Source organism: Stegastes partitus, unplaced genomic scaffold (genome assembly GCF_000690725.1).
Source record: "Stegastes partitus isolate 25-593 unplaced genomic scaffold, Stegastes_partitus-1.0.2 Scaffold486, whole genome shotgun sequence".
Taxonomy (NCBI): Eukaryota; Metazoa; Chordata; class Actinopteri; family Pomacentridae; genus Stegastes; species Stegastes partitus.
Window position 1 is genome coordinate 365178 of NW_007578217.1, and position 26929 is coordinate 392106.

A 26929-nucleotide genomic window follows, 5' to 3' on the forward strand; every position below is an offset into this window, starting at 1 on the left:
TCTGAGGTTGTGGCTCTTGTATCGTTGTTGGACTGTGCAGCCTGTCTTCTGACTGCACTCTCTCTCTCTCTCCCTCTCTCTCTCTCCCTCTCTCTCTCTCTTTCTCTCTCTCTCAAAAAGAAAAAGTGCGAACAGCCTTTAGCGTCTCTGTCTGTTTTATCTGCTCGATTTTGCTGTTGTGTTTAGGGCCTACGGATAGCTTACCGCTTATTTATGACAGCAAAGAGTAAAAAGTCACGTTGGGCCAGGACAGTGATCATCGTGGAGAATGGGGCGCAATGACCCGTTGAGGAAAGGTGTCAGATTGATTCATGCAGGCGAGTCACCCAAGCGCCTTCTCAAAAAAAAAAAAAAAAAAAGCAAAAGAAAAGCTCCATGAAGCGGAGGAGGCCCGGGTTTAGCGTGTTTGTTTGTGTGCCAGATAGGGAAGGAAAAAAAAAAACAACTTTCCTACTTGCTTTCTAAGCTGTCTCGGTGCCCTTAATGACTTAACAGTAGTTTTTAAAAACTCTGGGCCTCGACTGGCTCTTTAGCTCCACAAAGTCAAAACTGCTGCAAATAATATCATTGATTTAACAGAAATATGAACAGAAATGCTGCTGCTTTGTTAAATTAAACGTGCAAATTTAATCAAATAAAAGTGTTGCATTAATTTGCTGCAATTGTGCTTTTAAAAAAAAATACAATTCTGATATTTAAAATATTATTAGTCTGATAAAACTAAAAAAAAAACACACCAGGCCTTTAATGGGCCTTTAGTCTTTAGCTGATGTTACCTCTGATTCACTCCATGCTTTCTGCAATATGTACAATATTTATTTTTATTCCTTTCATGGATATATTTTCTCCAACCGGCTCCACTGAAGGCCTCCATCAGCTACTCGTGCATATAAATGTTGTGAGCGCAGCATCCAGCGGCCAGAATAAGCATGTTTGAATTAAGACATTGTTGTTCCGGATTACTAAAGGAAAAGAAATGCAGATTAGATCGTAGTTAACCTCAGGAACAACAACGTTTGAGCTTTCGACCTTAAATAAATGATTAACCACTCGGGCTAAAAGCTACTGACTGCGGTGGCTTTTTGCAGGCTGACCAGCTATTGTATCATTATTTTAATTATATTTCTTCCCCACATGTCAAGAAGTCAAAGCTGATAAAATACAGGATTATTTACTGGTTGTTTTATTTTATTTTCTTAAGGCTAAACTCAGACCAAGCGAGCCAGTGTGAAGGAATCTGAATTTGATTAATGACCGAGCAGCCTGTTTGTTAAAACCTGAAAAGAAAGCTACAATCTAAACGTAATGGCGGCTCTACGTGCATCTTATAAACCAGCTCTGGACTGAAAACACGGTCTGTGAGACGTGGACATTATAGGCCCATTTTACTCTGCACACAACACAACTTTGCACGGAGGGAAGAAAATGAAAACTTGAGATTTCTCCCTCCCTGGCCCCCTTTTTATCTGTTCTCCCTTTCAATGGCTTCTTTAATGCATTTGTCTTTTCCAATTGAGCGCCCTACTGCGCTGTTGTGTCTTTAAACCCGCTTTACAACCCAGCACCAGCAGCACCAAATAACCACCAAATATTTATAACAAGAAATTACTTTTACGCACGAAAAAAAAAAAGAGAAAAAAAATGATATGTAGGAAAAACAGGGCAAACAAAACCTACATTCACGCACTGGCGGCACCGGGGTCACGGTCGTGTGTGTGTGTGCGTAAAAGAGAGAGAGAGTGTGTGTGTGTATGTGTGTGTGTGTGTGTGTGTGTGAATGGTCCCGGAGGGGGTGGATGCATGCCTCCGGCTCTTTGTATTAATCTGAACTTGTTGGTGTGTTTAGTGGGGAAGCTGCGTGTTTCTAGTCGCGGAGGCCGAGTTTTCGCCCCGGGTCTGAGGTATATGGAGGCAGAAGAGGGGGTGCATTGTTGGAGTCCAGCAGGCTTTGTACACCAGCTTTGTACCCCCTCCTGCTCTGGACTTTTGCAGAGCAGTGAGGCGAAGTAGACAACGTGTGTCACTGTACAGTTTCCCCCCCGATAGTCTCCACTAGAGGAGGGATATCAAGTATTTTCTTAAAAAAGAAAAAGAAAAAACTTGTAGAAGCCTCTTGCTGAGACGATGAGAGCTGATTTCTTTCTACTTAAAAAAAAAAAAAAAAAGAAAAAACAAGGACAAAAAAAAAAAAAAAGCCCCTTTTTAAAGGAACAGTGCTGTAAAAGAGGCCCAACATCACGGCTGCAGGCTGTTAGTTAGAATTTATTTTGACAGGTGCTTTCAGAAACAGGCCTGGGAGAGATGTTAAAAATAATGAACGTGAATGTTGTCCCGCGTCGATTTTAATTTATTTGCTTGGCAGCAACATTTAGGTTAATTGTCAATGTAGGCCAGAGAGAGAGGAGGAAAAAAAAAAGAAAAGAAAATGAAGTAGGGATGAAGTGCACCAGTGTAGCTGTGGCTGTGCTAATGTGTTGTTTTGCTTTGTCCTATAGGGAGACATTAAGTAGTGAAAACGGCAGATGATTGACTAAATTGTTATAGAGTGGACAGTCAACTCTGTTTCCAGGCAAGTTTAATTAAAATCCATACATACACTGCTGAGGATGTTCAAATTCATGATGCATCTATTATGTTTAAGAAACAGATCCGCAAAAAAAAATATATAATCATAATGAAAAAAAAAAAAACGAACGAGATGAGAAACTTTTTTTTGATAAAGATGTTGTAAATAACAATCATTTTTATTCCTGTTTTTGTTTTTTATGATGCTAACCACTTGTGTTATTTCCTTGTGACGCTCAGAATACCACAACCAAGCCACGTGGGAGTCTGGCGTAGCCTCAATGATGCAGAACAGTAAGTTGTTTTCTTATTTATACATGTATAGATTGTCTTTTTTTTATTTTAAATTTTGGAAACTTCTTGATTACAACCGCAAGTTTTAATGTGGTTGAATGGAAGCAACACCCACTGACATTTTTTTTATTTTTTATTATTTTTATTTTTGCACTGGTTGTTGTTTTAGCGCAATGACTTTAAGAAACACTTGATCAAATTTGGTATATTCAGGGATATATTTGCATGACTTTGAGGTGCAAGGGGAGGGGAGGATGTTTTATTTGATGGCCGTTTCATTGCTGTTAATTTATTATTTTTCTTGCAATGATAGGTAGGGAAGTTATTATTGAACAAGTTAATCACACGTCGTCCTTCTCCAGAGAGAGAGAGAGAGAGAAAGAGGGGGGAGAGAATAGAAAGGGGGTTGGGTTGAGAGGGAGATTTTTGTTTCTGCTTGAGTTGGTATTAAATAATTGCACAGCCGTCTGCATTAGCATTAGAGCTGGCTGCCAGGCTGCATACAAGATTAGCTGCGTAGAGAAGAGCCCTGCATGAAACATGAGGGAATAGCAATAATGTCTTATGTAGATTAGTCCATATTCTTCACGGACAGACAGCATGAAGCAGGAAAAAAAAGAAGAAAATGCTCATATTATAAGGTGCAGGGCCGAGCCGAGGATAAATATTAACAAGCATATTGTCGTGGGTGCCAATCAAATAAAAATAATCAAAAATAAATAGATGAAGTTGCTTTTGCAGGCCTTTTTGTGTTGTTTTTTTTTCTTTTATTTTTAAGTGGCCCATGAGTTGAATATGTGTCTTATTCCTGCTAGTGTGTGTATGTATGTGTGTGTGGTGTGTGTGTGTGTGTGTTGAAACCAAAAAGGATAAACATGAAACATTTTCTCTCTTGCTGCTGGACAAGAGGTGTATGACATCTGTGATGAAGGTGTGTGGAATAATTTTATTATATTATTCTCCATATACCTTGATGACGTGTCTGTGCTGTAATCTGTGCGCATTTCTTTTTTTAGTCCCTTTAAACATGTTTGGAATCCACTGTTGGACTCTCAGGTGACGGTTGGATTGTTTGATGTGAGAAAAAAACGCGCGTAAAAAAAAAAAAAAGTGATGGAAAAGTATTTATTTTTTAAAACAAACTGGTGGCTGTTTTTTTTTTTCTGTCTTTTTTTTGGAGAAGGGTTGTTGCCAGTTGTCCATTCCAGAGCTTGACAGAGCCTTATCAAAGCTGTGTACAATAGCCGGTGCTCCTGCTTTTGCTGCGGATTGATGTTAATGGGATGCTCCCCTGGCTTTGGCGTGTGATGTCTGCTGCGAATTGCCGAGGAGATATCATTGGGCCCGGCCCTTTGGGTTGTCTAAAGGTCGCGACGGCCTCGCTGGCTTTTGTGCTAATAACTCCTGGGTGTATATGGTGGGGAGCGTCCAAATTGACACCATATGTTTTCCTATTAGTCGACTTGCAATAGAATACAAGGCGCATAATCAGCGCCAGCGGGCGAGATCGACTCTGGGCACTTGAGGGAATTGGTGCCATGATTAAGACTTAACCTTATAGGAAGAGTTAGATTTTTTTTTTCTGTTTAATGTGATGTCGTTATCTGACTGCTTTATCGATCAGGGAGGATTTATATGACAGTTGTAAATCAGAGGGCAGCCCCGGAGAACCCGCAGAGCAGCGCTGCTTAATGTGGGGAGGCCAATTTCAGCGTAAGAAGTCTATTAATTCCACTTAATCCTGGAATTACCAAAGAGCAGGAGGGATGATAATGGATTTACTATCAATCAGATCCACGCTGGAAGATTATTACACATAGCGGCCAAAAGGGGATCTGTCACCCAGTTAAACAGGTTGATTCTCACTCGAGTATAAACAGCCTCCCTGCTTTTGCTTTCTTCCTTTCTTTCTTTCTTTCTTGTTATGTTGTTGGTCATTTCTATAAAATCAAACCTGCTTTCAAAGCTCAGTCCTATATGGCACATTTCAGAGTAAAGACGCCCACCGATTCCACACAACAGGACTGCAGTGGCTGTGAGCATTTGTTGTCAAATACAAACAAGGGGGGGAGAGAAGGAGGAAAAGAAAAAAAAAAAAACACTGCATGTCACTTTTAATATGTTAAGAATCCAGGCGCGCCCTCGTTTGTGTGACCGCGCGTAGCCCCTGGCCACCTTAAAACTAAGTCTCCCTCGGAGGGTAAACGAGTAGCGTCCAATTTTGTCTGAGTGATATCCAAATGCAGACAGAAAGGGTCGTTTTATCATGCTACTATTTGTCGTGACGATGCGATTTTCAAAAGCAGAGCGGTGTCATAAAGTGACATGCCTGCCACAAGTGCTCCAACTGATCTTTTCAATTAGCCTCCCATGCATGATCCGAGGCGACTTCCGCCTATTTCCAGAAATTAAGCTCAAACTTGACGTGCAGCTAGCTTTATTTTAAAGACAAATGTCAGCCAGGCTCATCATATTTTCCCCCTCTTCTATATTTGGAGCTTATTTATTGCTAAGGAGCCTCTGCTCCCGGAGTCAATGTACCGGGCGGCAGCGCAGGGGAAGGCAGCGGAGGAGCAGAGAGCAGCTCAGGCACTCCGGGGAGTCAACTCTCCCATTTGGCTTCAGGTTTGCGAGCTTTATTCTGTGCTTTTAAGAGAGATGCCATAGAACAGTTTAGAGATAATTTCCCCCAAAAAAAGCAATCATTTTAAAAAAGGATAAGCAATCATAAAAAAAAAAAAAAGAAGCTATTTCGGAGCTAGTGTCTTAGCAGCCTCTGTCTGACTCGTGCGTAATTATGGTGTGTTTTGAAGGAAGCGTTTGGCGATTTAATGCCACTTTCCTGCAAAGGCGATGCTTATGAATGAATTTAAGGCATTATTTCACGGTGGTGTTTTATGAGATTGTCGCTGTTGCTGTTTTATTTTATTTTATTTTTGGAAGACAGTTGAGGAGTGAGGAGCTGCTGCTTCTTTTTTTTTTGATGGGATGGATAACGGTGCTTTAATATCCAAGTTTGCCGGTTTGATAAAAGGTTGGTTGAGTTTTCTCCCGGCAGAAGAGCGACTAAGCTTTTGATTTATTATTAGAAAAAAATAATAACAACACATTGAGATGTTTTGGGTCGTGATGCTGTCGTTGAATCCATGTGCTGCTGCATGCGTTACTGGATAGCTGCGCAATGTTCAGAGAAGCGGAGCTCTGGAACAGCTTCTTAGGATTATTCTCTCATCAGTGCAATTTAAGATGCTTTTGACAAAGAACAAGCAGTTAATTTTTTTGAACTCTGCTGTCTCCATGTTGCATCTTTAACCCGGTTTTCCTGAACGCTGCAACCATTCTGCTCACCATTACATGAAAATCATTGACTTTATCATAGGCCTATTTTTTTTTATTTTTAATTTTCTTTTCTTTTTTTTTCTTCCAACTGGAGTTATGACACGATGTGATGACTCCGATGCTTTTGTCTCCATGTAGGTCACAGTGGCGTAAACCAGCTTGGTGGTGTGTTTGTTAATGGTAGACCGCTGCCGGATTCCACCAGGCAGAAAATAGTTGAACTTGCTCACAGTGGTGCTCGACCCTGCGACATCTCCAGGATACTGCAGGTGACAATCACAGTCCTTTGTTTTTAATGAACGGAAAACAGGTTTATGCAGACTTTGTTTTCAGTGGATGCAAAATGACCTTTTCATAATTAAATCATGAAGCCAAAATAGAGAAGATGGAACGGTTTGTTTTCCTTTTACAGTTCCTGTTTGCATTAGTAAAAAAAAATATCATTTCTTTACTGGAAATGTAAAAAAATAAATAAAATTAAAACATTAAAATAAATTAATTTAAAAAAAAGGCTGACAAAATTTAAAGAAAGTAATCTGCCTGCTATTATAAAGCATAAATGCCTAATATACCATTCAAGGCATATTTTTTGTGTTTGTAGACCCATGATGAAGTCCAAGTGCTGGACAGTGAAAAGGTGATAATTATTTGAGCCATCTTAGAAATTCCGTTAATAGTCGTAAATAATGTATGTGAATTGTGTCTTTTGTTTTCCATCCAGGTATCCAACGGCTGCGTGAGCAAGATCCTGGGTAGATATTATGAAACTGGCTCCATAAGACCGAGAGCAATAGGCGGCAGCAAGCCCAGGGTCGCCACTCCAGAGGTGGTCGCGAAAATCGCGCAGTACAAGCGGGAGTGTCCGTCTATCTTCGCGTGGGAGATCCGGGACAGACTTCTGTCGGAGGGGATCTGCACCAACGACAATATACCCAGCGTAAGTGTATTGACTGTAAGTTGTGTGCATGATTTAATTTGCCACATGAAGTGACTTTTTTCTCATGCACTGGAGGAAAAGGAGATGGGCATTCAACCATTCAGTCTTATTAAATACACTGCGTTTCAAAGTGTGTGTGTGTATGTGGGGGGGTCGCGCATTACGCATCGCATATGTGATCACCCAAACATACACTCAATTAGAAGAAGCTCGCTGTCCATTTGTGCGCCTTGCAGGAATCTTCCCGTGTATTTATTATTATGATTACGATGTGTGGTGCCGTGAACTCGGTGCGCACCTCCATCTTTTTTTTTTTTTTTTTTTTTGCGCACACCCGCATGCAGAGGCGCACCGATGCCGGCGCTCCCTCCGTCTAAAAATCCTAATCCTCACTTTTATCATATGTAATTTGTCATTCAGGTGTCATCAATAAACAGAGTCCTTCGCAACCTGGCTAGTGAAAAGCAACAGATGGGCGCAGATGGCATGTATGACAAGCTGAGAATGCTCAACGGTCAGACAGGAACTTGGGGGACCCGGCCCGGCTGGTACCCCGGAACATCAGTGCCAGGGCAGCCCAACCAAGGTGAGCCTCATTATCACACGGTGGCAATAAAGACACCTTGACGCATGCACGGTTGTAATCAAAAGAAAAGGATCGGTGGAGGCTTTGATTTTAGATTCTCAGGTCCTCAAAAAAGAAATAAAAAGTATGTGAAGCTGGATGCATCAGGATAAAAAGTGAACTCCGCAGAGGTCACCATAAATTGATGAATAGTTTTGCAGCTCACTATTCCAGTGGTTACGCTCCACGGCTCTGTCTGCAGGAAGGTATTGTATTGGCATGCCCTGAACAAGACCCCCAATTAAGACTTGTCGATTAGAGGAAAGCCATAGGCCGTGCATGCAGTCTGAATGCCTCCACTGTCCCAGACATGGATGTGCGTGACAGCGGCTTGTCCTTTCAGCAGAGGTGTCCATCCAACAGCCTGCATTTTTCCTCCCCTCCTGATGGGGAGGCAGAGCCGGGGAGGCTGTGTGCGGGGATATTAGTACAAAGGAATGTTTTCCTTCACACGCAATGATTGGTTATGGGAACGGTCCGCACTACGTGTAATTGCTCATTAGAGAGGGCTTTGTCTCTCATTATGGCAACATGCAGGAGTGTGGAGATGGTAAGGCTGCTGTGGAAATGTTCCACTTCAGAGGGTTTTTTTTCCTCTCGGCCTACTGCAAGGCCAAAGCACTGAGCACATTTTCTTACAAGAATCACCACTGTTTTCTTTTCTTTTCTTTTCTTTTTTTTAAAGGTTTGCTTTGCTTCTTTAAACACTCACTCATTAAACAAGTATTACGATGAAGCATTGTGTCTGATTCATGCGCGCCAGAACGCGCAAGTGTTGGAATTCAGTCGGAGCAAATAAAAAAATTTGCATTTGTTTGATGAGCGTTTTGGACACGTGGGGCAACAAGCAGTAAAGTGGAAAGGATTATATTAAATTAAATTAATTTAGACACAATAATAGCTAATTCATTCTAATTATTATTATTATTATTGTTATTATTCAATCATATGAAATTAAAAATAAAAAAAATATGATGGTCTCTCATACAGATAATGTTGTCTTATTAATGTTACTTATTTTAAAATTTATATTTAGAATTTCTAAATAATACTAATCATCATAATAATAAAGAGTAATGAGATGTTAATGTGCTTATTGTGTTTTTAAGTATTTGCGTAAAGCAGTTGTCTCAGGGGAACGAAAATATGTTTTCCATCAGACAGCCGAGTAAGCAGATATAAAGGCTACATGGAGAGTGACAGGGCCCCCAAAAGAAGACAACTCTATCCAAAAGAGGCCACGAATAAAACTCCGCACCGATTTCGTCTTTCATCTCTTTCTCATTCTCAGTCGCTGGCTATATGGCTCTAAATCCCGTCTATAGGATTTAGTCTCTCACTTTCTCTTTCAGTTTTAAGCGGTTTCTCAAGAGTGTTTTGATCCAGTCTCAGCAGCTGAAAGGTGCCGCAATTGGTTCGGTATCTCTCTCTCTCTCTCTTTTTTTTTTTTTTGCTGCTTTTCCGCCTCACTGGCTGAGACATCGTGATACTAAAGAATGAGTTTATTTCCCAGCGCTTTTATAAAGAAAACAAATCCCATCCCAGCGTCAGTGGGTCTGGCAGACGGATAATAGCTGCACATTCACTCCTTTTTATGGATTATCCGGAGTGAAGAAACAAATAGCGTGGATACAAACTATTGGCCTATAGAAGAATACTTTGTCTATTATGCAGCAAAGGGAAATTGTCAAGAAAAGTGTCGCATCAGGTTTCCTTCACTGAACCGAGACTTCTTCACATGCAGACGCGCTAAATATGTTTCCAGGCCTAACATAAAGCAGGAGGAAATGATGTGGAGGGGAGAAAAAAAATGTAACTGCCATATTTCGTTTGTTGGACCACGGATTTGCTTTTTTTTTTGCAGGACCAGTTCCACCTGTTCCAGCTCCACTTCTCCAATTAAAACACATAAACCAAACCTGTGCGCACAAAAAAACTGAAATGCATCTTCCACCCATGACAGACAGACAGACTTCAGTGAGATATTACATAAACCTCCCTCTATCAACGCACCCGCTGCTTAATTTCGCATTAACTTCTCGGTGTGATAATGATGTCCAACAACAAGACAGACATTAGTCGATAAGCCTCGCCCTGCAACTGAAGGGGCCTTTGGGCCCACCGCGGACAAGCAGGAGCAGTGAATAGATTGGCCTTATTTTGGTTGTTCAGGGGGTTGCATGCTCTCTCCTCACTCATTTGTTTCCAATTGAAGACAGAAATCCTGACTGGCGTGTAGCTGGCCGGGGGACGTGATTAATGATGGTAGTGGATAAGGGTTAACACACTGGACTCAAAGCTCTGTTGACTGGGATCCTCGTGCGCACAATGCCAAAGTACTATAGCCTGTGCGCCTCCAGAGAGAGAGGATCCTTTTGTCATCTCCTCCAAAAGCCCCCCTCCCATATATTACACCCACCGAGGGCTCACTGCTCGTCCCTGCCTGTGTCCATAGTTTAATGGTTTCCCTTACTCCTGAAGGCATTGTATCATTCTGAAAAGCGTCTTCTCCTATTCAAAAGTTGGTGGTCACCTCAATGGCGATGCCAACGCCCATATGGGAACGACCATTGAGGCACTGCTCTGTCCTCTAAAAAAAAAAAAAAAAAAAGAGAGAAGAAGAAGTAGGGGGGTTGCGCACAGAGTTTGGGGTTTTAATACATTTCATAGGCTCTGAAAAGAGGCTCGCCACATCTTGTCACATTTCTCTTAACCTTTTGAGAACACACGCCATTGTTGGGACGCGATAAGTACGCAGGACCTTACCTCGCCGGCCTGTTTTTCCCACAATATTTTATAAACAGTTCTAACCGCGCAGCCTTTCTTTCTCCTTTTATTTATTTTATTTGACATTGTTCCCTTTCACGCAGGCAGTCGTGTGTAATCTGGCAACATTAAGAAGAAATTGCAATAATTCCTCCGATTTTGAATTAAATTAAGCATGATGGGTGCTTTAATTAATGATGTAGCACCGCAGTCTGTACAATTAGCTGTAAGCTGATACAACATGAGGCCCGATAATTAATTATTCAATTAGCTTAAGTGAATGTATATTTCCATTAAGTGTTTTTTTTTTCCTTTTCTTTTTTTCCCCCTCTTCCCTCTCAGATGGCTGCCAACAACAAGACGGTGCAGGAGAAAACACAAACTCCATCAGCTCGAACGGAGAAGATTCAGAGGAGACGCAGATGCGACTGCAGCTCAAGAGGAAACTACAGAGAAACCGCACGTCCTTCACACAGGAGCAAATCGAGGCACTGGAAAAAGGTCGGATAATTGAGAATAATTTACACATTTAATAATTAATTGTCTGTTTAAACAAATGTCTGGTAATTAAACTAAAGAAAACCAGTTAGGCTGCTCGGTTTCTCACCGTCACTAGTTGAATGTTTTAGACATTTATTACACTTGAAGCCCTGCAAAACATTTATCACTGTCCACCTCATCTATCACTTATTTCCTAACACTTTGATTTCTTGCACTGCAGAATTTGAAAGAACTCACTATCCAGATGTTTTCGCGCGAGAAAGACTAGCAGCGAAAATCGACCTGCCCGAAGCAAGAATACAAGTGAGTGATCACAACTTTTTTTTTGTGTGTAAAAGTATTTAAAAGCTGTCTCGAATTTAATGTCTGCGCGGAAAAAAAAACTAAAACGAGGTCATTTTCATCGCAGGTATGGTTCTCAAATAGAAGAGCAAAGTGGAGGCGAGAGGAGAAGCTGCGGAACCAGCGCCGGCAGGCCAACAACTCCTCCAGTCACATTCCCATCAGCAGCAGCTTCAGCACCAGCGTCTACCAGGCCATCCCACAGCCCACCACACCGGGTAGGTCCACCACACACACACATACCCATCCCTCCAAATAATATTACAACTTGATGTTAAAAAAAAGAATTTGTCAAATTTTACGCTGCGTAAAATTACGCACAGGCATGGAGTAGTTAGTGACACTAGCCTAACACATAGTTTCACTGCTGAAATAATGTCTAAAACGACACATAGCTGTCCATGGGTTCAAGTCAGACAGGATCCATGTGAAATATCACTAAACGTTATTATATCACAGCATGCGGATTCATATAAAAACGGGGGAAAGAGGCCTCGGTGGCTGTGCGCTCTAGTTCACACGGAGAAGCGCCGGTGCTTTCCTTTTGATGGATGATTGAGCAAAACTTCTCAGCTGACTATCTGCGTAATTACCGAATCAGGCACGAGGGCACACCGGGAGAGCTGAAGGCTCATGCTCACAAGTCAATCACCTGAGACACAGAGTCTGTCCGGGCCTATCCATGAGTCTGTCAAAGAAAGACGTCGCCTCACGCACGCACTACTAATGAGATGATCTCTCACACTTGGGAGGACTTTTGTGTGATTTTTATTTTTTTTTTTATTATTTTCTTTTAAACCATATTTTCATTCTTCATTCTCAGTGTCTTTCACCTCGGGGTCAATGCTGGGTAGACCTGACTCTGCACTCACAAACACCTACAGTGCGCTGCCCCCCATGCCCAGCTTCACCATGGCAAATAATCTACCTATGCAAGTAAGTAAAAGATAATTCCCATTCAGTGAGACAGCCATGTTTTTTTTTAAAATATGTGAATGTTCTGATAATTGATGTGATTATAAGAGTGGTATCAAACATACCATGATGAATTTAAATGTTTTAAATTTTTAAAAAATCCTTTAAATTACATATATTTTTAATCTGAATAATGGCTTCCTGATATTAAAAAGAATTATTTCCAAAAATAAAATCATACTAAACTGCAGCTTTACAGACTACTGAGCTGAAAACTATGGTTGGCTAAGCTAATGTAACATTCTCTCCTCATCTATAGCCCAGCCAGACCTCCTCTTATTCCTGCATGCTGCCTACCAGTCCGCCTGTGAACGGGCGGAGCTACGAAACATACACGCCCCCTCATATGCAGGCACATATGAACAGCCAATCAATGACCACTTCTGGTACCACCTCAACAGGTAGGCAGAAAGTTCATTGTTTACCAACATGCTTGGGAATTAATAGGAGCAAACAGTCTTTGAGATATCTGCCACCTTTCCTTTAATCAGGGGGTACTACATAGCCATCTCTGATTCATGATCTTTCACGGCAACTCTCCCTTTCCTTTCCGTCTACTTGAGAAACTTCATGGCTTCAGTGTCTTGAGAATCAATATCTCTACATCCCATATCATTTTCTCTCTGCAGTTGCATGGAAAAAAAAAAAAAAAAGCTCATTTCATCGCCACTCTAGGCCATCATGTCAATCCCACGACTCCAGCCCATAGTTTAGTTCCACCCCATTAGGATGCTGTTACTGAGAGCCATATATACCGGTTATAGTCATGAAGAGTTAATCATGCATAACCACATTTCCTCTGTGCTAAATTGCTAATTAATTTGATTCATTTGCTGTTGTACTCTCTCTGTTTAAATGCCATTGCCAAAGCCTCAATTTATCGAGCTTGCAAGCATTTTACTGAGCAACCGTGTGCAGAGCATTGTGACTCATTGCGGCCTCGTGCTCGTCCACCTATTTGCAAGCATTTAAAGCACAATGCTCTGTGCTATAAGGCTAACCCGTGTTAGCTGTCACACTGACTGTGCATGGTGCATCTAATTTGGCATGTAGACTTCTGGGGCTTTTCTTTTTTTCTTTCTTTCTTGTCTTTTCTTTTGGTTGTTTCTGTTTTGTTTGTGCGCTCATGTCTTTCTCTTTTTGTCTCTGCAGGACTCATCTCTCCTGGAGTGTCTGTCCCTGTCCAAGTCCCAGGGAGCGAGCCTGACATGTCTCAGTACTGGTCAAGACTACAGTAGAGAGAAGAGCTACTTCACCTTGTAACCACCCACTCCACCATCGCCCTCCGGCAGTGCTCCTCACACATACACGGCACAGGAGAGTAGAGACGGCGAGAGAGGGTTGAGAAGAGGCAACAGACAGGAGAGGAGAGGAAAGGAAGGAAGGAAGGAAGGAACGAAAGAGAGAGACTCTGGGAGAGCCTTGGGACGTCTGGGCTTTGTTTTTCCAGTGGGACAGTGTGCTGTTATGTAGCTCTAGGCACATTCAAACGAGGACTTGGAAGAGAGAGAACAACGATGGAAAGGACAGAAAAAAAAATGGACCTCTGTAAAGTGCCCGGTGTTAAATTTTTATGGAACAAAAAACTTATCTGTTTTTTTTTTTTTTTCTATTTCCAACTTCAGTCATTGTTTCCTTTTTTTCTCTGGTGTGTTTGTAAATGGCCATTTGTATGTTAATATGAAAAACCAAGATCAAGTACTGATAGATGGACTGCTAGAAAACCATGTTGGTCTTGCGTTTGTTTGAGAGAGGAGAACCTGAGAGATTCTGCCATGACTATCTTTTAATCTGCTTATATCGAGACTTTCTACCAGGCTTTGCATGGTCTCTGGACGCTGTTGCATATCATTAAAGACGAAAAGCTGGAGGGAAGACTCTTACTGTGTCAGAAAAAAAAAAAAAAGCAACTATTTATTGGTCTTATTTCTTACGAATGGATATTTAGCAGAGGAAACTCAAACTCGATCCACCCACTGAGGCTGTGGTCTTGGCTCCTCTGTCGTGGGCCTGCCTTTGCCGGCTTATTAGACACGGATCACTATCAACAGCTCCAAGCGTGCAAAAAGACGGCGCGACACGCAACGGGAACTTGGACCTCTTGCTTCGGTGGTTGGATTGACTCTAGATTTACAACGGAGAACATTAAATGTGGAAAACAGGTGTAAAAGAAAACCTGTAGTCTGTAAATGGTAGACTGCGTCTTCGATATAATCCAGTTTGTTTATGTCAAAATGTAAAGTACTTGTCTTCCCTAGAAATCTTCCAGAAAGATTTCTCCAATAAAAGTTGATTTCATTTATATCCCCGAGAATATTCTATAAATGTTCCATGCATCATAAAATACATTTCTTTAGGGTCAGGTACAATTTGTCTCTTAGGTATAGTTGTATTATAGTGTCCTATGGTCAAAAAAAAAAAAAAATGTGCAACTAGAAATATTTAATTCCTATAATTATGATTAAACATTGCTTGACAGAGTTTTAAACTTAAGTGTTTGGCAGTTGTTTACAAGTACATATCAGATTTAATCATTGTTGATTGTAAAACAGACCAAAGCCTTTGTATTTCATCTAGTACACAATGTTTTTTTTAAAGATATTAGTCTTGTGTTGCAAAATTTTTGTAAACACGTTCTGTTTCAATTACATTGGCTTCGAGTTCGTGAGACTGCAGTCGAACCCCGCAGTCCTTATTTATAATTGAAGACCATGGGAGGGTTTTTCTAGCATCATCTGTCATGCTCTTTTGAGTTTTGCATTTTTATTTCAGTGTGTACGTAGAACATGGACACATACTGGGTTTACGTCTGAGCATTGCTTCTGAGATAAAAACGTCTACACGCTGTCTCTTAAATATTTCAATTTAATTTTATTTAAAATGGAGCTTTCTAAATGTATTTTGTGAAAACTATAAAAACATTTTGTACAGTAAAATTGTGTCTTAAAGAAAGCCTTTTTGCCTGGTCAATGCTGTGTCAGTTTGTGCTGAAGCAAGTTTAAGAGACTAAAAATTGACAGAATTTTTTTTTGCCTTCAAACTCTGATGCCGGTAAAACAGCCATGTAATACACATAGCAACACGTCCAGTTCCCACCAAACAAAGGTGTCCAAAATAACAAACCTCTCTTGATGTATGGGCCTGAACCAAAGTGGACACAGACCACACAGCACCACACCGCCGCCGCCGCCGCCGCACAACGAGAAAGGTCAAGCAATTCACCATCACTAGCTCTTGTTTTAGTAGAGTTACGATGGTATGAAAAAAGAAAAAAAAATACAGAACCACTGACGAGGAGGAGGAGGAGGAGGAGGGAGCAGAGAAGAGAGAAAAAAAAAGTCATGGAATAAAGCAGTCAGTGCCTAGAGCGAGGCAGAGGAGCGATTGTGTGGCAGAGTGAGTTATTTTGCTTCACTTGCTGCNGTGTGTGTGTGTGTGTGTTGAAACCAAAAAGGATAAACATGAAACATTTTCTCTCTTGCTGCTGGACAAGAGGTGTATGACATCTGTGATGAAGGTGTGTGGAATAATTTTATTATATTATTCTCCATATACCTTGATGACGTGTCTGTGCTGTAATCTGTGCGCATTTCTTTTTTTAGTCCCTTTAAACATGTTTGGAATCCACTGTTGGACTCTCAGGTGACGGTTGGATTGTTTGATGTGAGAAAAAAACGCGCGTAAAAAAAAAAAAAAGTGATGGAAAAGTATTTATTTTTTAAAACAAACTGGTGGCTGTTTTTTTTTTTCTGTCTTTTTTTTGGAGAAGGGTTGTTGCCAGTTGTCCATTCCAGAGCTTGACAGAGCCTTATCAAAGCTGTGTACAATAGCCGGTGCTCCTGCTTTTGCTGCGGATTGATGTTAATGGGATGCTCCCCTGGCTTTGGCGTGTGATGTCTGCTGCGAATTGCCGAGGAGATATCATTGGGCCCGGCCCTTTGGGTTGTCTAAAGGTCGCGACGGCCTCGCTGGCTTTTGTGCTAATAACTCCTGGGTGTATATGGTGGGGAGCGTCCAAATTGACACCATATGTTTTCCTATTAGTCGACTTGCAATAGAATACAAGGCGCATAATCAGCGCCAGCGGGCGAGATCGACTCTGGGCACTTGAGGGAATTGGTGCCATGATTAAGACTTAACCTTATAGGAAGAGTTAGATTTTTTTTTTTTCTGTTTAATGTGATGTCGTTATCTGACTGCTTTATCGATCAGGGAGGATTTATATGACAGTTGTAAATCAGAGGGCAGCCCCGGAGAACCCGCAGAGCAGCGCTGCTTAATGTGGGGAGGCCAATTTCAGCGTAAGAAGTCTATTAATTCCACTTAATCCTGGAATTACCAAAGAGCAGGAGGGATGATAATGGATTTACTATCAATCAGATCCACGCTGGAAGATTATTACACATAGCGGCCAAAAGGGGATCTGTCACCCAGTTAAACAGGTTGATTCTCACTCGAGTATAAACAGCCTCCCTGCTTTTGCTTTCTTCCTTTCTTTCTTTCTTTCTTGTTATGTTGTTGGTCATTTCTATAAAATCAAACCTGCTTTCAAAGCTCAGTCCTATATGGCACATTTCAGAGTAAAGACGCCCACCGATTCCACACAACAGGACTGCAGTGGCTGTGAGCATTTGTTGTCAAATACAAACAAGGGGGGGAGAGAAGGAGGAAAAGAAAAAAAAAAAACACTGCATGTCACTTTTAATATGTTAAGAATCCAGGCGCGCCCTCGTTTGTGTGACCGCGCGTAGCCCCTGGCCACCTTAAAACTAAGTCTCCCTCGGAGGGTAAACGAGTAGCGTCCAATTTTGTCTGAGTGATATCCAAATGCAGACAGAAAGGGTCGTTTTATCATGCTACTATTTGTCGTGACGATGCGATTTTCAAAAGCAGAGCGGTGTCATAAAGTGACATGCCTGCCACAAGTGCTCCAACTGATCTTTTCAATTAGCCTCCCATGCATGATCCGAGGCGACTTCCGCCTATTTCCAGAAATTAAGCTCAAACTTGACGTGCAGCTAGCTTTATTTTAAAGACAAATGTCAGCCAGGCTCATCATATTTTCCCCCTCTTCTATATTTGGAGCTTATTTATTGCTAAGGAGCCTCTGCTCCCGGAGTCAATGTACCGGGCGGCAGCGCAGGGGAAGGCAGCGGAGGAGCAGAGAGCAGCTCAGGCACTCCGGGGAGTCAACTCTCCCATTTGGCTTCAGGTTTGCGAGCTTTATTCTGTGCTTTTAAGAGAGATGCCATAGAACAGTTTAGAGATAATTTCCCCCAAAAAAAGCAATCATTTTAAAAAAGGATAAGCAATCATAAAAAAAAAAAAAAGAAGCTATTTCGGAGCTAGTGTCTTAGCAGCCTCTGTCTGACTCGTGCGTAATTATGGTGTGTTTTGAAGGAAGCGTTTGGCGATTTAATGCCACTTTCCTGCAAAGGCGATGCTTATGAATGAATTTAAGGCATTATTTCACGGTGGTGTTTTATGAGATTGTCGCTGTTGCTGTTTTATTTTATTTTATTTTTGGAAGACAGTTGAGGAGTGAGGAGCTGCTGCTTCTTTTTTTTTTGATGGGATGGATAACGGTGCTTTAATATCCAAGTTTGCCGGTTTGATAAAAGGTTGGTTGAGTTTTCTCCCGGCAGAAGAGCGACTAAGCTTTTGATTTATTATTAGAAAAAAATAATAACAACACATTGAGATGTTTTGGGTCGTGATGCTGTCGTTGAATCCATGTGCTGCTGCATGCGTTACTGGATAGCTGCGCAATGTTCAGAGAAGCGGAGCTCTGGAACAGCTTCTTAGGATTATTCTCTCATCAGTGCAATTTAAGATGCTTTTGACAAAGAACAAGCAGTTAATTTTTTTGAACTCTGCTGTCTCCATGTTGCATCTTTAACCCGGTTTTCCTGAACGCTGCAACCATTCTGCTCACCATTACATGAAAATCATTGACTTTATCATAGGCCTATTTTTTTTTATTTTTAATTTTCTTTTCTTTTTTTTTCTTCCAACTGGAGTTATGACACGATGTGATGACTCCGATGCTTTTGTCTCCATGTAGGTCACAGTGGCGTAAACCAGCTTGGTGGTGTGTTTGTTAATGGTAGACCGCTGCCGGATTCCACCAGGCAGAAAATAGTTGAACTTGCTCACAGTGGTGCTCGACCCTGCGACATCTCCAGGATACTGCAGGTGACAATCACAGTCCTTTGTTTTTAATGAACGGAAAACAGGTTTATGCAGACTTTGTTTTCAGTGGATGCAAAATGACCTTTTCATAATTAAATCATGAAGCCAAAATAGAGAAGATGGAACGGTTTGTTTTCCTTTTACAGTTCCTGTTTGCATTAGTAAAAAAAAATATCATTTCTTTACTGGAAATGTAAAAAAATAAATAAAATTAAAACATTAAAATAAATTAATTTAAAAAAAAGGCTGACAAAATTTAAAGAAAGTAATCTGCCTGCTATTATAAAGCATAAATGCCTAATATACCATTCAAGGCATATTTTTTGTGTTTGTAGACCCATGATGAAGTCCAAGTGCTGGACAGTGAAAAGGTGATAATTATTTGAGCCATCTTAGAAATTCCGTTAATAGTCGTAAATAATGTATGTGAATTGTGTCTTTTGTTTTCCATCCAGGTATCCAACGGCTGCGTGAGCAAGATCCTGGGTAGATATTATGAAACTGGCTCCATAAGACCGAGAGCAATAGGCGGCAGCAAGCCCAGGGTCGCCACTCCAGAGGTGGTCGCGAAAATCGCGCAGTACAAGCGGGAGTGTCCGTCTATCTTCGCGTGGGAGATCCGGGACAGACTTCTGTCGGAGGGGATCTGCACCAACGACAATATACCCAGCGTAAGTGTATTGACTGTAAGTTGTGTGCATGATTTAATTTGCCACATGAAGTGACTTTTTTCTCATGCACTGGAGGAAAAGGAGATGGGCATTCAACCATTCAGTCTTATTAAATACACTGCGTTTCAAAGTGTGTGTGTGTATGTGGGGGGGTCGCGCATTACGCATCGCATATGTGATCACCCAAACATACACTCAATTAGAAGAAGCTCGCTGTCCATTTGTGCGCCTTGCAGGAATCTTCCCGTGTATTTATTATTATGATTACGATGTGTGGTGCCGTGAACTCGGTGCGCACCTCCATCTTTTTTTTTTTTTTTTTTTTTGCGCACACCCGCATGCAGAGGCGCACCGATGCCGGCGCTCCCTCCGTCTAAAAATCCTAATCCTCACTTTTATCATATGTAATTTGTCATTCAGGTGTCATCAATAAACAGAGTCCTTCGCAACCTGGCTAGTGAAAAGCAACAGATGGGCGCAGATGGCATGTATGACAAGCTGAGAATGCTCAACGGTCAGACAGGAACTTGGGGGACCCGGCCCGGCTGGTACCCCGGAACATCAGTGCCAGGGCAGCCCAACCAAGGTGAGCCTCATTATCACACGGTGGCAATAAAGACACCTTGACGCATGCACGGTTGTAATCAAAAGAAAAGGATCGGTGGAGGCTTTGATTTTAGATTCTCAGGTCCTCAAAAAAGAAATAAAAAGTATGTGAAGCTGGATGCATCAGGATAAAAAGTGAACTCCGCAGAGGTCACCATAAATTGATGAATAGTTTTGCAGCTCACTATTCCAGTGGTTACGCTCCACGGCTCTGTCTGCAGGAAGGTATTGTATTGGCATGCCCTGAACAAGACCCCCAATTAAGACTTGTCGATTAGAGGAAAGCCATAGGCCGTGCATGCAGTCTGAATGCCTCCACTGTCCCAGACATGGATGTGCGTGACAGCGGCTTGTCCTTTCAGCAGAGGTGTCCATCCAACAGCCTGCATTTTTCCTCCCCTCCTGATGGGGAGGCAGAGCCGGGGAGGCTGTGTGCGGGGATATTAGTACAAAGGAATGTTTTCCTTCACACGCAATGATTGGTTATGGGAACGGTCCGCACTACGTGTAATTGCTCATTAGAGAGGGCTTTGTCTCTCATTATGGCAACATGCAGGAGTGTGGAGATGGTAAGGCTGCTGTGGAAATGTTCCACTTCAGAGGGTTTTTTTTCCTCTCGGCCTACTGCAAGGCCAAAGCACTGAGCACATTTTCTTACAAGAATCACCACTGTTTTCTTTTCTTTTCTTTTCTTTTTTTTAAAGGTTTGCTTTGCTTCTTTAAACACTCACTCATTAAACAAGTATTACGATGAAGCATTGTGTCTGATTCATGCGCGCCAGAACGCGCAAGTGTTGGAATTCAGTCGGAGCAAATAAAAAAATTTGCATTTGTTTGATGAGCGTTTTGGACACGTGGGGCAACAAGCAGTAAAGTGGAAAGGATTATATTAAATTAAATTAATTTAGACACAATAATAGCTAATTCATTCTAATTATTATTATTATTATTGTTATTATTCAATCATATGAAATTAAAAATAAAAAAAATATGATGGTCTCTCATACAGATAATGTTGTCTTATTAATGTTACTTATTTTAAAATTTATATTTAGAATTTCTAAATAATACTAATCATCATAATAATAAAGAGTAATGAGATGTTAATGTGCTTATTGTGTTTTTAAGTATTTGCGTAAAGCAGTTGTCTCAGGGGAACGAAAATATGTTTTCCATCAGACAGCCGAGTAAGCAGATATAAAGGCTACATGGAGAGTGACAGGGCCCCCAAAAGAAGACAACTCTATCCAAAAGAGGCCACGAATAAAACTCCGCACCGATTTCGTCTTTCATCTCTTTCTCATTCTCAGTCGCTGGCTATATGGCTCTAAATCCCGTCTATAGGATTTAGTCTCTCACTTTCTCTTTCAGTTTTAAGCGGTTTCTCAAGAGTGTTTTGATCCAGTCTCAGCAGCTGAAAGGTGCCGCAATTGGTTCGGTATCTCTCTCTCTCTCTCTTTTTTTTTTTTTTGCTGCTTTTCCGCCTCACTGGCTGAGACATCGTGATACTAAAGAATGAGTTTATTTCCCAGCGCTTTTATAAAGAAAACAAATCCCATCCCAGCGTCAGTGGGTCTGGCAGACGGATAATAGCTGCACATTCACTCCTTTTTATGGATTATCCGGAGTGAAGAAACAAATAGCGTGGATACAAACTATTGGCCTATAGAAGAATACTTTGTCTATTATGCAGCAAAGGGAAATTGTCAAGAAAAGTGTCGCATCAGGTTTCCTTCACTGAACCGAGACTTCTTCACATGCAGACGCGCTAAATATGTTTCCAGGCCTAACATAAAGCAGGAGGAAATGATGTGGAGGGGAGAAAAAAAATGTAACTGCCATATTTCGTTTGTTGGACCACGGATTTGCTTTTTTTTTTGCAGGACCAGTTCCACCTGTTCCAGCTCCACTTCTCCAATTAAAACACATAAACCAAACCTGTGCGCACAAAAAAACTGAAATGCATCTTCCACCCATGACAGACAGACAGACTTCAGTGAGATATTACATAAACCTCCCTCTATCAACGCACCCGCTGCTTAATTTCGCATTAACTTCTCGGTGTGATAATGATGTCCAACAACAAGACAGACATTAGTCGATAAGCCTCGCCCTGCAACTGAAGGGGCCTTTGGGCCCACCGCGGACAAGCAGGAGCAGTGAATAGATTGGCCTTATTTTGGTTGTTCAGGGGGTTGCATGCTCTCTCCTCACTCATTTGTTTCCAATTGAAGACAGAAATCCTGACTGGCGTGTAGCTGGCCGGGGGACGTGATTAATGATGGTAGTGGATAAGGGTTAACACACTGGACTCAAAGCTCTGTTGACTGGGATCCTCGTGCGCACAATGCCAAAGTACTATAGCCTGTGCGCCTCCAGAGAGAGAGGATCCTTTTGTCATCTCCTCCAAAAGCCCCCCTCCCATATATTACACCCACCGAGGGCTCACTGCTCGTCCCTGCCTGTGTCCATAGTTTAATGGTTTCCCTTACTCCTGAAGGCATTGTATCATTCTGAAAAGCGTCTTCTCCTATTCAAAAGTTGGTGGTCACCTCAATGGCGATGCCAACGCCCATATGGGAACGACCATTGAGGCACTGCTCTGTCCTCTAAAAAAAAAAAAAAAAAAAGAGAGAAGAAGAAGTAGGGGGGTTGCGCACAGAGTTTGGGGTTTTAATACATTTCATAGGCTCTGAAAAGAGGCTCGCCACATCTTGTCACATTTCTCTTAACCTTTTGAGAACACACGCCATTGTTGGGACGCGATAAGTACGCAGGACCTTACCTCGCCGGCCTGTTTTTCCCACAATATTTTATAAACAGTTCTAACCGCGCAGCCTTTCTTTCTCCTTTTATTTATTTTATTTGACATTGTTCCCTTTCACGCAGGCAGTCGTGTGTAATCTGGCAACATTAAGAAGAAATTGCAATAATTCCTCCGATTTTGAATTAAATTAAGCATGATGGGTGCTTTAATTAATGATGTAGCACCGCAGTCTGTACAATTAGCTGTAAGCTGATACAACATGAGGCCCGATAATTAATTATTCAATTAGCTTAAGTGAATGTATATTTCCATTAAGTGTTTTTTTTTTCCTTTTCTTTTTTTCCCCCTCTTCCCTCTCAGATGGCTGCCAACAACAAGACGGTGCAGGAGAAAACACAAACTCCATCAGCTCGAACGGAGAAGATTCAGAGGAGACGCAGATGCGACTGCAGCTCAAGAGGAAACTACAGAGAAACCGCACGTCCTTCACACAGGAGCAAATCGAGGCACTGGAAAAAGGTCGGATAATTGAGAATAATTTACACATTTAATAATTAATTGTCTGTTTAAACAAATGTCTGGTAATTAAACTAAAGAAAACCAGTTAGGCTGCTCGGTTTCTCACCGTCACTAGTTGAATGTTTTAGACATTTATTACACTTGAAGCCCTGCAAAACATTTATCACTGTCCACCTCATCTATCACTTATTTCCTAACACTTTGATTTCTTGCACTGCAGAATTTGAAAGAACTCACTATCCAGATGTTTTCGCGCGAGAAAGACTAGCAGCGAAAATCGACCTGCCCGAAGCAAGAATACAAGTGAGTGATCACAACTTTTTTTTTGTGTGTAAAAGTATTTAAAAGCTGTCTCGAATTTAATGTCTGCGCGGAAAAAAAAACTAAAACGAGGTCATTTTCATCGCAGGTATGGTTCTCAAATAGAAGAGCAAAGTGGAGGCGAGAGGAGAAGCTGCGGAACCAGCGCCGGCAGGCCAACAACTCCTCCAGTCACATTCCCATCAGCAGCAGCTTCAGCACCAGCGTCTACCAGGCCATCCCACAGCCCACCACACCGGGTAGGTCCACCACACACACACATACCCATCCCTCCAAATAATATTACAACTTGATGTTAAAAAAAAGAATTTGTCAAATTTTACGCTGCGTAAAATTACGCACAGGCATGGAGTAGTTAGTGACACTAGCCTAACACATAGTTTCACTGCTGAAATAATGTCTAAAACGACACATAGCTGTCCATGGGTTCAAGTCAGACAGGATCCATGTGAAATATCACTAAACGTTATTATATCACAGCATGCGGATTCATATAAAAACGGGGGAAAGAGGCCTCGGTGGCTGTGCGCTCTAGTTCACACGGAGAAGCGCCGGTGCTTTCCTTTTGATGGATGATTGAGCAAAACTTCTCAGCTGACTATCTGCGTAATTACCGAATCAGGCACGAGGGCACACCGGGAGAGCTGAAGGCTCATGCTCACAAGTCAATCACCTGAGACACAGAGTCTGTCCGGGCCTATCCATGAGTCTGTCAAAGAAAGACGTCGCCTCACGCACGCACTACTAATGAGATGATCTCTCACACTTGGGAGGACTTTTGTGTGATTTTTATTTTTTTTTTTATTATTTTCTTTTAAACCATATTTTCATTCTTCATTCTCAGTGTCTTTCACCTCGGGGTCAATGCTGGGTAGACCTGACTCTGCACTCACAAACACCTACAGTGCGCTGCCCCCCATGCCCAGCTTCACCATGGCAAATAATCTACCTATGCAAGTAAGTAAAAGATAATTCCCATTCAGTGAGACAGCCATGTTTTTTTTTAAAATATGTGAATGTTCTGATAATTGATGTGATTATAAGAGTGGTATCAAACATACCATGATGAATTTAAATGTTTTAAATTTTTAAAAAATCCTTTAAATTACATATATTTTTAATCTGAATAATGGCTTCCTGATATTAAAAAGAATTATTTCCAAAAATAAAATCATACTAAACTGCAGCTTTACAGACTACTGAGCTGAAAACTATGGTTGGCTAAGCTAATGTAACATTCTCTCCTCATCTATAGCCCAGCCAGACCTCCTCTTATTCCTGCATGCTGCCTACCAGTCCGCCTGTGAACGGGCGGAGCTACGAAACATACACGCCCCCTCATATGCAGGCACATATGAACAGCCAATCAATGACCACTTCTGGTACCACCTCAACAGGTAGGCAGAAAGTTCATTGTTTACCAACATGCTTGGGAATTAATAGGAGCAAACAGTCTTTGAGATATCTGCCACCTTTCCTTTAATCAGGGGGTACTACATAGCCATCTCTGATTCATGATCTTTCACGGCAACTCTCCCTTTCCTTTCCGTCTACTTGAGAAACTTCATGGCTTCAGTGTCTTGAGAATCAATATCTCTACATCCCATATCATTTTCTCTCTGCAGTTGCATGGAAAAAAAAAAAAAAAAGCTCATTTCATCGCCACTCTAGGCCATCATGTCAATCCCACGACTCCAGCCCATAGTTTAGTTCCACCCCATTAGGATGCTGTTACTGAGAGCCATATATACCGGTTATAGTCATGAAGAGTTAATCATGCATAACCACATTTCCTCTGTGCTAAATTGCTAATTAATTTGATTCATTTGCTGTTGTACTCTCTCTGTTTAAATGCCATTGCCAAAGCCTCAATTTATCGAGCTTGCAAGCATTTTACTGAGCAACCGTGTGCAGAGCATTGTGACTCATTGCGGCCTCGTGCTCGTCCACCTATTTGCAAGCATTTAAAGCACAATGCTCTGTGCTATAAGGCTAACCCGTGTTAGCTGTCACACTGACTGTGCATGGTGCATCTAATTTGGCATGTAGACTTCTGGGGCTTTTCTTTTTTTCTTTCTTTCTTGTCTTTTCTTTTGGTTGTTTCTGTTTTGTTTGTGCGCTCATGTCTTTCTCTTTTTGTCTCTGCAGGACTCATCTCTCCTGGAGTGTCTGTCCCTGTCCAAGTCCCAGGGAGCGAGCCTGACATGTCTCAGTACTGGTCAAGACTACAGTAGAGAGAAGAGCTACTTCACCTTGTAACCACCCACTCCACCATCGCCCTCCGGCAGTGCTCCTCACACATACACGGCACAGGAGAGTAGAGACGGCGAGAGAGGGTTGAGAAGAGGCAACAGACAGGAGAGGAGAGGAAAGGAAGGAAGGAAGGAAGGAACGAAAGAGAGAGACTCTGGGAGAGCCTTGGGACGTCTGGGCTTTGTTTTTCCAGTGGGACAGTGTGCTGTTATGTAGCTCTAGGCACATTCAAACGAGGACTTGGAAGAGAGAGAACAACGATGGAAAGGACAGAAAAAAAAATGGACCTCTGTAAAGTGCCCGGTGTTAAATTTTTATGGAACAAAAAACTTATCTGTTTTTTTTTTTTTTTCTATTTCCAACTTCAGTCATTGTTTCCTTTTTTTCTCTGGTGTGTTTGTAAATGGCCATTTGTATGTTAATATGAAAAACCAAGATCAAGTACTGATAGATGGACTGCTAGAAAACCATGTTGGTCTTGCGTTTGTTTGAGAGAGGAGAACCTGAGAGATTCTGCCATGACTATCTTTTAATCTGCTTATATCGAGACTTTCTACCAGGCTTTGCATGGTCTCTGGACGCTGTTGCATATCATTAAAGACGAAAAGCTGGAGGGAAGACTCTTACTGTGTCAGAAAAAAAAAAAAAAGCAACTATTTATTGGTCTTATTTCTTACGAATGGATATTTAGCAGAGGAAACTCAAACTCGATCCACCCACTGAGGCTGTGGTCTTGGCTCCTCTGTCGTGGGCCTGCCTTTGCCGGCTTATTAGACACGGATCACTATCAACAGCTCCAAGCGTGCAAAAAGACGGTGCGACACGCAACGGGAACTTGGACCTCTTGCTTCGGTGGTTGGATTGACTCTAGATTTACAACGGAGAACATTAAATGTGGAAAACAGGTGTAAAAGAAAACCTGTAGTCTGTAAATGGTAGACTGCGTCTTCGATATAATCCAGTTTGTTTATGTCAAAATGTAAAGTACTTGTCTTCCCTAGAAATCTTCCAGAAAGATTTCTCCAATAAAAGTTGATTTCATTTATATCCCCGAGAATATTCTATAAATGTTCCATGCATCATAAAATACATTTCTTTAGGGTCAGGTACAATTTGTCTCTTAGGTATAGTTGTATTATAGTGTCCTATGGTCAAAAAAAAAAAAAAATGTGCAACTAGAAATATTTAATTCCTATAATTATGATTAAACATTGCTTGACAGAGTTTTAAACTTAAGTGTTTGGCAGTTGTTTACA

The 26929-nt window shown here is 41.5% G+C and overlaps 2 protein-coding genes across 3 annotated transcripts; both read left to right on the forward strand.

Annotated features, from left to right (window-relative positions):
* Positions 1–2846: 2846 nt before the first annotated feature.
* Positions 2847–13623, forward strand: pax6b (paired box 6b). 2 transcript variants are annotated; one of them, XM_008287092.1, is made up of 11 exons: positions 2847–2859; positions 6337–6467; positions 6800–6835; positions 6920–7135; positions 7556–7721; positions 10869–11027; positions 11248–11330; positions 11437–11587; positions 12193–12305; positions 12604–12745; positions 13497–13623. In XM_008287092.1, the coding sequence occupies exons 1-11, from the start codon at positions 2847–2849 to the stop codon at positions 13580–13582; spliced, it is 1296 nt and encodes a 431-aa protein (XP_008285314.1). In that variant the 3' UTR covers positions 13583–13623. The 2 variants fall into 2 exon arrangements, with proteins under 2 accessions (XP_008285314.1, XP_008285313.1); XM_008287091.1 differs by lacking the exon at positions 6800–6835.
* A 1856-nt stretch (positions 13624–15479) lies between these two features.
* On the forward strand, positions 15480–25695 carry LOC103361091 (paired box protein Pax-6-like). Its single transcript, XM_008287093.1, has 12 exons — positions 15480–15552; positions 15838–15861; positions 18409–18539; positions 18872–18907; positions 18992–19207; positions 19628–19793; positions 22941–23099; positions 23320–23402; positions 23509–23659; positions 24265–24377; positions 24676–24817; positions 25569–25695. The coding sequence occupies exons 1-12, from the start codon at positions 15480–15482 to the stop codon at positions 25652–25654; spliced, it is 1380 nt and encodes a 459-aa protein (XP_008285315.1). The 3' UTR covers positions 25655–25695.
* The last annotated feature ends 1234 nt before the right edge of the window (positions 25696–26929 follow it).

Coding starts and splice junctions, on each gene's coding strand:
- LOC103361091 (XM_008287093.1), top strand. CDS start 15,480: ATGGGCCTGAACCAAAGTGGACACAGACCACACAGCACCACACCGCCG. Junction 18,908..18,991: donor AAGTGCTGGACAGTGAAAAG/GTGATAATTATT, acceptor TTTTCCATCCAG/GTATCCAACGGCTGCGTGAG. Junction 19,794..22,940: donor GCCAGGGCAGCCCAACCAAG/GTGAGCCTCATT, acceptor CTTCCCTCTCAG/ATGGCTGCCAACAACAAGAC.
- pax6b (XM_008287092.1), top strand. Junction 11,331..11,436: donor TGCCCGAAGCAAGAATACAA/GTGAGTGATCAC, acceptor TTTTCATCGCAG/GTATGGTTCTCAAATAGAAG. Junction 11,588..12,192: donor CCCACAGCCCACCACACCGG/GTAGGTCCACCA, acceptor CTTCATTCTCAG/TGTCTTTCACCTCGGGGTCA.